Here is a 10,688-nt window from a genome sequence, read left to right as displayed (position 1 = left end):
AACCTTTGCTCTGGTGATGAGGGGGCTCAGTTTGATTAAGGAATTCCATGGGAAGATCTTATCTATTCCCAACTCCACACAGCTCATTTTTGTTTATTTTTACTTTCAGCTTGCTCAGATTTAGGTTTTATTTTGCTTTTTCCCTGAGCTTTACTCATCCAGTAAAATCTGCAGGCTGAGCTTTGCCAAGGAGCTTTGTCACGCTTTTGCTTTTAGATTAAATCCACTTTTTTCCAGTGATTCCCTGAGGAATCTTTAAACCACTCATTCCTGCTAAAGCAATCCCTGTCCTGCTGCCAGGGCTGGAAATTTAACTGGAATTGAGATGGGAATTCCAGTGCTCAGCCTCATATAAAAACTCCCTCTTTTATAGGGACAGGGCTGTTCCTCCTCCTCTGGGGACTCCCCTCGCTCTGAGGGATCCAAGAAAAGCAGCAGGGCAGGAAAAAAAAAAAAAAAGGAAAGGGAAAATAAAAAAAAAGGAATCCAAGGGAAAATAAAAGGAAAAAATCCAAGGGAAAAAAGCTGGATCAGGCTGGGATTGAATATTCTCAATCTCATTTTTGCTTGGATATCCCCAATCCTCTTTTTTCTTATATATTCTCAATCTCATTTTTATGTGGATATTCCAAATCATGTTTTTACCTGGATATTTCCAATCTCATTTTTACATGGATATTCCCAATCCCATTTTTGTTTGGATATTTCTAATCCTCTTTTTATGTGGATATTTTCAATCCCATTTTTGCTTGGATATTCCAAATCCCTTTTTTTATCTTGTATATTCCCAATCCCATTTTTCTGTGGATATCCCCAATCCCCTTTTTTCTTATATATTCTCAATCCCATTTTTATGTGGATATTCCCAATCATGTTTTTACATGGATATTTCCAAATCCTTTTAATGTGGATATTCCTAATCCTATTTTTACATGGATATCCCCAATCCCATTGTTACATGGAGACTCCCAATCCTATTTTTCATGGATATTCCCAAATCCCATTTTTATGTGGATATTCCCAAATCCCATTTTTATGGATTTGGGATCAGGTGGATGGGATCCAGCAGTGGGAAGGATTTGGGATGGGCTGGATGGGATCCACAGAGGGAAGGATTTGGGATGGGCTGGATGGAATCTGGGACAGGGAAGGATTTGGGATGGGCTAGATGGGATCCAGCAGAGGGAAGGATTTGGGATGGGCTGGATGGGATCCAGGACAGGAAGGATTTGGGATCAGCTGGATGGGATCCAGCAGAGGGAAGGATTTGGGATGGGCCGGATGGGATCTGGGACAGGGAAGGATTTGGGATGGGCTGGATGGGATCTGGGACAGGGAAGAATTTGGGACGGGCTTGATGGGATTTGGGATGGGCTGGATGGAATCTGGGACAGGGAAGGATTTGGGATGGGCTGGATGGGATCTGGGACAGGGAAGGATTTGGGATGGGATCTGGGACAGGGAAGGATTTGGGATGTTCTGGATGGGATCCACAGAGGGTTTGTGTGTCTGGCTGAGCAGCTCTGGGTGCAAGACCAAGAGTTTGGGTTTCATCCCTGTGAGAAGAGGCAGGACAGGCTGAATCCTGCCTGGAATCCTCCCTTGGATCTGACAGAATTCCACAAATCACCCCAAACATCGATGCTGCCCTTGCCCAGCACTGCCAGGCTCTGGATGCTCCCAGCCCCACGGGGGGTTGGTGCAGATTCCAGTGCTCCCATTTCCATCCCATTTCCTCAGGAAATCTGCCAGTGCTTCAGCCCCACGGGCTGGGCAGGGCATGGGAAAGGATCAGATTGGGAAGGGTTAATTTGGGAAGGATCCATTTATAAAGGATTCATTTGGGAATGATTAATTTGGGAAGGATCCATTTGGGAAGGAAGAATTCATTTGTGAAGGATTTCTTTGAAAAGGATCAATTTGGAAAGGATCAATTTGTGAAGAATTAATTTGGAGAGGGTAAATTTGGGAGGGATTCATTTGGGAATGATTAATTTGGGGAAGATCCATTTGGGAAGAGTTAATTTGGGAAGGATTCAATCGGGAAGGTTCAGTTTGGGAATGATTAATTTGGGAAGGAAGGATCCATTTGGGAAGGATTAATTTGAGAAGGATCAATTTGGGAAGGGTCAGTTTGGGAAGGGTTAATTTGAGAAGGATCAATTTGGGAAGGGTTAATTTGGAAAGGATCCATTTGGGAAGGGTTTGCCCAGGTGCCAGCTGTGGGTGGGACTCTCCCACTGGGATGCAGCTGGAAATTGAGGATCCCCTTCCCCTTCCCTCCTTACCAGCTGATAAAACTGTCCCTGCCTCGGCTCATCCCTTCCCACTTCCCTGGGAATTCCCTTCCCCGAAGGGGAGAACAGGAGGATCCACTGGGAGCTCCAGGCAGGTAATTTGGATTTCCAGCCTCTCCCACAGGGCTGGGACGTTCTCCCTGTCCAGCCAGCAGCTGGGAAAGGATCCCAAGCAGGGCTGGAGGTGGGAAAAGCTCTTCCCAACCTGGACCAGGCTTTCCCAGTGGGAAATCTCTCCCAACTTTCTGCTCAAAGCAGGGATTCCTCCTCCAGCCCTGAGCAAATCCCTCCTTCCAAGGATCCCTGAGCATCCCAATGGCTGAGCCTGGAAAACCTGGGGACACCTGGACAACCCTCAGAGGGGTGAGTGTCCCCCTGGACACCTTGTTCTTCCTGTGCCTCAGTTTCCCTGGGTGGACAATGAGGACAATGCCTGTGTTAACACTGGGTGATAAAATTCCATAAAATCCAAGATTCCATCGGGTTGCAATGGGAAAAGACCCCCCTGTGCACCCCTGGAGCTGAGACAGGAGGTCATTGTCCCTCTGGTGACTCTCCAGGACATTTCCAACCCACCAGGACATTTCCAACCCTCTGGCTGTCCCTTGGTGTCCCCCCTGGAATGTCCCCATGGCCATGCCCTTGATGGGGCAAATTTCTTCCCCAAATTTCTCCCCACCTCCCAAACCTGCTGCACACAAGGATGAGGGAAGAGATGGAATTTCAGCGGGGCTGGGAGGTGGAGGGTTTGGAGGAAGGGATCAACATTCCAAGGGGAATGTGGGAGTGTAGGGGGCTGGGAAAGAGCAGGAGGAGCACGGATGGTCTGTGGATGGAGAACTGAACTGGACCAGCTGGAAAACTGAGATTCAGTGGGAAATTGAGAAGGGACAGGTGGGAATTTGTGGTGGGACTCAGGGTGGGTTTGGAGCAGCCACGGAGCTCCTGGGGATCCAAACCCACCAGGGCCGTGGGGTGATCCTGGCCAGGATCCATCAGGGGACACCAGGGCTGAGGACCCTGGCCAAGACCCTTCAGGGGACACCAGGGGACACTGGGGACTTGGGGTGACCCTGACCAGGGTCCATCAAGGGACACTGGGGCTGAGTGACCCTGACCAGGACCCCAGAGCCCATCAGGGGACACTGGAGCCATGGAGTTACCCTGGGCAGGACCCTTCAGGTGACACTGGGGCTGAGTGAGTGACCCTGTTCAGGACCCCAGAACCCATCAGGTGACACTGGGGCCATGAGGTGACCTTGGTCAGAACCCATCAGTTGACACTGGGGCTGAGTGACCCTGGCCAGGACCCATCAGGGGACACTGGGGACATGGGGTGACCCTGACCAAGACCCTTCAGGTGACACTGGGGCCATGGGGTGGCCATGGCCAGGGTCTATCAAGGGACACTGGGGCTGAGTGACCCTGACCAGAACCCATCAGGTGACATCGGGACCATGGGGTGACCCTGGCCAGGACCCATCAGGGGACACTGGGGCTGAGTGGATGACCCTGGCCAGGACCCATGAGGTGACACTGGAGCCATGAGGTGACCCTGGCCAGGATCCATCAGGTGACATCGGGACCATGGGGTGACCCTGGCCAGGACTCATCAGGGGACACCAAGGCCATGGGGTGGGAGGGTAATGCTGAAGGTGCTGGTGACAAACCCAGGAGGAGGAACTGGGAAATCCCTCCTGAGATTGTCCCTTTTCCCTTCCCGTGGATTGGTGGCTGTGGCAGGGACAGCTGGTGGAGGATTTGGGATGGGGAGGTTTTGGCATCCCTACGACCCCAACGGAGCAGGAGATGGAACAACACAGCATTGGAAACTCCAGAGATCTGAGCTTTAATCAGGAACCTTCCCTGGGCGGACCCGGGTTCCCCAGGAACCTCTCCCAGCGCGTGGAAACGTCCGGCAGGAAGGCGGAGGAGAGCGGGGAGGAGACGAGGGGAGGAGGAGGAGGAAGGCGGGCGTGAGGCGGCGCCGTGGGCCGGACAGGCGGCCCTGATGGCGCTCCCGGCCCGCTGCCCCCTCCGGTCACTTCCTGCGGCCGATCTGCGCCATCAGGTGCGCGTTGGCCGCCGCCTTGGCCCGCAGGTTCTTGGCCTTGGCGATGTTGAAGAGGATGTTCATGATGTTGGTGGGGACGTCGAGCGACAGCGTCACCTTGGCGCGCCGGTCGCTCTTGGCCCGGTTCTGGTGGCTCTTGGCCTTCCCCTGGGACACATGTTTGGAGTGGCCATCCCCTGGGAATGTCCTTTTCCCCAGCTCTTCCTCCTCCCCGTCCTCCTCCTCGGACGCCTCCTCCAGGGACGGCGACTGGCGCTTGTCCAGCGCGGCGTTTTCCTGGAGGTGGATCCGCTGCGCTTCCGCCAGCGCGGCCTTGAGGCAGCTGAGGATGGAGGCGGCGCTGGAGAGGCTCAGGGCGCGGCTGGTGCTGGTGGCTCCCAGCAGGACGAGCAGCAGCAGCAGCCTGGGGTGGGACATGGCGCTGGCCTGGCCCTGGGGACACCGACGGGAGGGCAGAGAGGGCCGTGAGCGTCCCGCGGCTCCTGGTGGGATCCAATCCCTTCCCAATCCCCCAACTCCCCTCCCTGAGCTCAGAGTCACCTCCCAGGTTCCACCTGAAGGTTGGCACAGGTGGGAATGCAACCTTTGGTTTTGGGGTGCTGGTGGGAAGGGGGGTGTCCAAGGAGCTTCGCTTCCGTGGAGGGAAAGGTTTGGCTTTTACTCCATGGAATTTCCATGGAGAGGAGGATTTGACCTGTCCTTTATGGAACTTCCATGGAGCTCCCATGAGAGGAGGATTTGACCTTTCCTTCATGGAACCTCCATGGAATTTCCATGGAGATGAGGATTTGACCTGTCCTTTATGGAACTTCCATGGAACTTCCATGGAGGTGAGAGTTTGGTTTTTCCTTCATGGAATTTCCATGGAGAGGAGGATTTGACCTTTCCTTCATGGAACCTCCATGGAATTTCCTTGGAGAAGAGGATTTGACCTGTCCTTTATGGAACTTCCATAGAACTTCCATGGAGGTGAGGATTTGGCCATTGCTTCCATGGAACTTCCATGGAGAGGAGAGTTTGACCTTTCCTTCATGGAACTTGGATGGGGCATCCATGGAGCTCCCATGAGAGGAGGATTTGACCTTTCCTTCAGGGAATCTCCATGGAATTTCCATGGAGGTGAGGATTTGGCCTTTGCTTCCATGGATCTTCCATGGAGAGGAGAGTTTGGCCTTTCCTTCATGGAACTTGGATGGAACATCCATGGAGCTTCCACAGAGAGGAGAATTTGGCCTTTCCTTCAAGAAATTTCCATGGAACTTCCACAGAGGTGAGGATTTGACCTTTCCTTTATGGAACCTCCATGGAATTTCCATGGAGAGGAGGATTTGACCTTTTGACATCACCTGAGATGTCCCAAGCCCATCCCACCTCCCTCATTCCCAAAAGGATGTGGGAATGGTGGCCCTGTGGGATGGCCCTGTGTCCCACCAGCTCCATCCAGGATCCTCCAATGAAATATGCTCAATTTTGGGTTTTTTGGGTCTTTTTCACCCATTTTTGGGGGCTGTGAATCCCTGGATAACTCTCCTGCTCCACAAACCCTTCAAATTTCCCTTTATCCCCACCTCACCTCTCCAAAATCCCACCAAGGATCTCCCGTGGGGCTTTTCCCACATTCCCAGGATGGAAAAATGTCCCCAAACATTCCTGAGGCCACGTGAGCTCTGCAAGTGCCTGGAATCCTGCTGGAATTCCAAAAAAAACCTGGAATCCTGCTGGAATTCCCAGAAAAACCTGGAATCCTGCTGGAATCCTGCTGGAATTCCCAGAAAAACCTGGAATCCTGCTGGAATTCCCCAAACCCTGAAATTCTGCAGAAATTCCCAAAAAAACCTGGAATTCTGTTGGCATTCCCAAAACCCTGAAATCCTGCTGGAATTCCCAAAAACTCTGGAATCCTGCCAGAATTCCCCAAAACCTGGAGTTCTGCTGGAATTCCCAGAAAAACCTGGAATCCTGCTGGAATTCCCGAAAACTGTGGAATCCTGCTGGAATTCCCAGAAACCTGGAATCCTGCTGAAATTCCCAAAAACCTGAAATCCCCCTGCCAATCCCAAAATCCTGGAATTCTGCTGGAATTCCCAAAAACCTGAAATCCCCCTGGCAATCCCAAAATCCTGGAATTCTGCTGCAATTCCCAAAAACCTGGAATCCTGCTGGAATTCCCAAAACCCTGAAATCCCCCTGGCAATCCCAAAAATCCTGGAGTTCTGCCATTCCCGATATTCTGGCCCCATCTTGTGGCCAGCGCCTCTCACAGCAATTCCTGGCTGGGGAAAGTTCCCTGGGAATTTTGGGGACTGGAATTCCAGCCTGGATTTTGGGAAAATTTTGCTGCTTTCATTCCCATGGGGGCTTGCAGGATTTCTTGGGAATTCTCCTGGGGATGAAATTGCCTTTCCCTGTCCGTGAAAGGGGAAATTTGGGAAGTTTTATTCTCTAAATTCTGCCCTTTTCCATCTCTTGGAGAGGGAATTTTGGGAAGTTTTTGGAATTTCTTGGAATTTTGAACAGGTTTATTTCCTTAATTCTGCCCTTTTCCATTTCTTGGAGAGAGAATTTTGGGAATGTGGAATTTAGAATTTTCTTCTCCTTAAATTTTCACTTTGCTGTTCCTCGGAGTGGGAATTTTGGACAAGTTTATTCCCTCAATTCTGCCTTTTGCTGGTTCTTGGAGTGGGAATTTTGGGAAGTGTCATCCTCTAAATTTTCTGCCTTTTGCCATCACTTGGAGAGGGAATTTTGGGAATGTCTCTTCTCCTTAAATTTTCTTTTTGCTGGTCCTCAGAGTGGGAATTTTGGACAGGTTTATTCCCTAAATTCTGCCTTTTTCCATCCTTTGGAGAGGGAATTTTGGGAAGTTTTATCCTCTAAATTTTCTGCCTTTTGTCATCCCTTGGAGAGGGAATTTTGGGCAGGTTTGTCACCTTAACTTTTCCCTTTTCCATCTCTTGGAGAGGGAATTTTGGGAATGTCTCTTCTCCTTAAATTTTCCCTTTGCTGTTCCTCAGAGTGGCAATTTTGGGAAGTTTTATTCCCATTAACTCTGCCCTTTATTGTCCACAGAGGGAGAGATTTGGGAAGTCTCATCCTCTCAATTCTGCCTTTTGCTGTCACCTGGAGAAGGAATTTTGGGAAGCTTTATACCCTTAACTTTTCCCTTTTCCATTTCTTGGAGAGGGAATTTTGGGAATGTGTCTTCTCCTTAAATTTTCTTTTTGTTATTCCTCAGAATGGGAATTTTGAGCAGCTTTATTCCCTTAATTCTTCCCTTTTCCATCCTTTGGAGAGGGAATTTTGGGCAGCTTTATCCCTTTAACTCTGCTCTTTGCTATCCATGGAAAAGAGGAGAGATTTGGGAAGTTCATTCCTTTAATTCTGCCCTTTTCCATTGCTTGGAGAGGGAATTTTGGGCAGGTTTATCACCTTAACTTTCTCCTTTTCCATCTCTTGGAGAGGGAATTTTGGGAATGTCTCTTCTCCTTAAATTTTCTCTTTGGTGTTCCTCAGAGTGGGAATTTTGGGTGGATTTATTCCCTTAACTCTGCTCTTTTCTCTCCATGGAAAAGAGGAGAGATTTGGGAAGTTCATTCCCTTAACTCTTCCCTTTTCCATCTTCCCAAGAGGAGATTTGACCCCTCCAAAATCCTTCCCTCAGGATTTGGGGGAGCTGCTCCATTTCCACTCCTGTTCCTCCCCAAAAATCCATCCCCCCCACCCTTCCCTGGCTCTGGGTGGGAGAGGAGCAGCCATGGAATTCCAGGGAAAGTTTTTCCTGCAGGATCAAGGAAGGAAAACCCTCCCCAGGCACTCAACCTCCACATGGGATCATGTAGGACCCCAAAACTCTTTTCCTCCAACCCCAAATTTGGGGCACATTTGGCCATTTAAACATGAGGATATCCCAGGATTTAATTTTTCTCGGGGAAAAAAGGGGGTGGAGATTTGGGAACAGCGATTTTTCCATGTGATCCAAGCCTGAGACTCCCGAAGGATTTAGGGTGAAGATTTCTCCCACCCCAAAATTCCTTTTTTTTTTTTTTTTTTTTTTTTTTCCCCAGCTGTATTTCATCTCCCTCCCTATGAATTTTGGGATTGGGGTTTTTCCCCACCCCAAATCCTGGATGGGGACTGGGAAATTCTCCAAAAGCCCTTCCAGATTCCCCGTCTGGAATCTCGGAGCAGCATTTTCACCTCTGACTGAACCCAGCGCCTTTTCCTGGGATTTTTTCCAGCTTTTCCTGCTTCACAAAAATCTGGGAATCTCAGCTGAGCTGAGGGAAAGGCAGAACAAGAGGAAAACGCGGCTGAAAACATCCCCGCCCATCCCTGCTCCTCGCCGGGATGGATTTAAAAATCAAAGGGAAAAAAGCAAAGAAAAACTGATTTTTTTTTTTTTTAGGATTTGGTTTGTTTTTGCCGGGGGAGGGGGAGGGGGGGGTTGTGCTCCAACGCTCCAGGAAGTTTTTATGGAGCAGGAAAAAAAGCTGGAATTGGGAATAGCTGCTTGCTAAAAAAAAGCAGGAAAAGGAAAGAGAAAAAAAAAAAAAAAAAAAAAAAAAGGATTTGAGGAAATGGGAATGAAACCCGCGCTGCTGCAGGGCGACCTGCGAGAGCCGCTCCTCCCGCTGGGAATTGCTGGGAATGTTTTCCAGGAATTTTTTCGGGATGCTGCCGAGCCGAAAGGAGCGTTTGAGAAATCTCCCGCTCGGCTCCAAAGGAGAAAAACGCCCCTGGAAAAAACGCTCTGGAAAAGCGGGATCGGGGATTTGCTGGAGATGGAACCGGAATTTTCCCTGTTCCCGAAGTAAGTCTGGGATAAAACTGTGGGTGGGACCTTCTTCAGCTCCTCTTCCCCCGAGGAGCTTTTCCCGGTGCTGATTCCCAAAAATCCAGGGAATTGGATCGCTGGTGCCTCGCTCTGCTCCCCATCCCTGCAGGGATTTATCTCCCTAATTTTCCTTTTCCCAACATTTCCCAACCCTTCCCATGCTGCCTATTCCAATCTGCCTCCCAGAATTGCTGGAATAATAAAAAAATATTTTTCTTAGGAGGGAGGGTGAAGGGAATTTGCAATCCCTTGATATCAAAATATCTTTCATTGCTTTTCCCTACCCTGCCTAATTTTTTTTTTTTCCCTAAAATAAACCCCCTGGAATCTGATTTCCCAAGGAAAATTTCCAAGGAATTTTTAAAGTTTCTGCAAACTGGGGGATAAATGAAATCCAGGCACTCACCTGCTTCTCCTGGATCTTGGGATGGGAAGGATTTGCCGTGGAATCACTGCCAGGAAAGAAGCATCAGGAGCCTTTCCCGAACTTCTGGCTGCTCCCTGACTTTTATATCTATTTTTTTTTATTATTATTTTTATTTTTTTTTTCAGGGGCTGAGATATATAATTTTTTTTTTCCTCTCTCTGGAAACCTTTCCCCGCTCCCTGGTGCATTTATAAAAAAATCAGGGATCACGGGGTTAGAGTCGTAATTCCAGACGTGGAGCCTTGTCTTGGGAATGATTTCATTAAAATGAGATCAGAGCGAGCCGGTGACGTCACGGAGGGAAAAAACCGGGAATGGGGGGAGGGAAGGGGGGGAAAGACGTCGGATCCCAAAATCTGGGAAGAGTCACCCCAAAGTGGGGCTGGCGTCAGTGCCGGGATTTTGTGGGATCACGCACGTCTTTGTCCCCGGGGTTTTGGGGGCAGGGAGGATTCCAAAGGTTTTTCTGGCTCCAGGGATGGATTGATGTTATCCCAAAAAAACGGGGTTTTATTCCCAGAGTCGGGATTTAGGAGGGTTTTCCCTGTTTTTCCCCCATTTCTATTCATGGAGGGAAATCCCTGGGAAATGGAAATTTTGGGAAAACTTCCAGGATTTAGCAGAATCCGAAGAAAAGGATGGTTAGGACGAGGTGTGGGATTCCCTAAAATTCCCTAAAACTCCAGCAGGATTAACTTGGATCACCCCAAAACAGCTGCCAGGTGGGAAAAATTCCCAGTTTGGGCTCCCAGCACTGACTGGTCCCAGTGTGCCCAGAAACTCCTGGAATCCCCCAAGGTTTGGGAGCAGAAAAGGGTGGGGAGGGAAATTTGGGAACAGGGAGCAGGATGGAGATTTGGGAACTGGGATGGAAATTTGGGAACTGGGATGGGGATGGAGATTTGGGAACGGGGATGGGGATTTTGGGAACTGGGATGGGGATGGAGATTTGGGAACAGGGAGCAGGATGGAGATTTGGGAACAGGGAGCAGGATGGAAATTTGGGAACTGGGATGGAAATTTGGGAACTGGGATGGGGATGGAGATTTGGGAACT

The 10,688-nt window shown here is 49.6% G+C and overlaps 1 protein-coding gene and 1 long non-coding RNA gene across 3 annotated transcripts; both read right to left on the bottom strand.

Annotated features, from left to right (window-relative positions):
• Positions 1–4,122: 4,122 nt before the first annotated feature.
• On the bottom strand, positions 4,123–4,265 carry LOC130248497 (uncharacterized). The gene is made up of 2 exons (XR_008839637.1): positions 4,191–4,265; positions 4,123–4,158 (listed from the first exon to the last, which is right to left on the bottom strand). It is a non-coding gene; the product is annotated as an uncharacterized LOC130248497 (long non-coding RNA).
• A 46-nt stretch (positions 4,266–4,311) lies between these two features.
• On the bottom strand, positions 4,312–9,858 carry UCN3 (urocortin 3). 2 transcript variants are annotated; one of them, XM_056482285.1, is made up of 3 exons: positions 9,612–9,858; positions 5,940–6,059; positions 4,312–4,797 (listed from the first exon to the last, which is right to left on the bottom strand). In XM_056482285.1, the coding sequence occupies exons 2-3, from the start codon at positions 5,988–5,990 to the stop codon at positions 4,339–4,341; spliced, it is 510 nt and encodes a 169-aa protein (XP_056338260.1). In that variant the 5' UTR covers positions 5,991–6,059; positions 9,612–9,858; the 3' UTR covers positions 4,312–4,338. The 2 variants fall into 2 exon arrangements, with proteins under 2 accessions (XP_056338260.1, XP_056338259.1); XM_056482284.1 differs by lacking the exon at positions 5,940–6,059 and having other exon boundaries at positions 4,312–4,792; positions 9,612–9,857.
• Positions 9,859–10,688: the final 830 nt, after the last annotated feature.

The sequence above is a fragment of the Oenanthe melanoleuca genome, chromosome 1A (assembly GCF_029582105.1).
Source record: "Oenanthe melanoleuca isolate GR-GAL-2019-014 chromosome 1A, OMel1.0, whole genome shotgun sequence".
NCBI lineage: Eukaryota > Metazoa > Chordata > Aves > Passeriformes > Muscicapidae > Oenanthe > Oenanthe melanoleuca.
The sequence above is the reverse complement of the archived record's forward strand: the minus strand, read 5'-3'. Positions and strand labels throughout refer to the sequence as shown.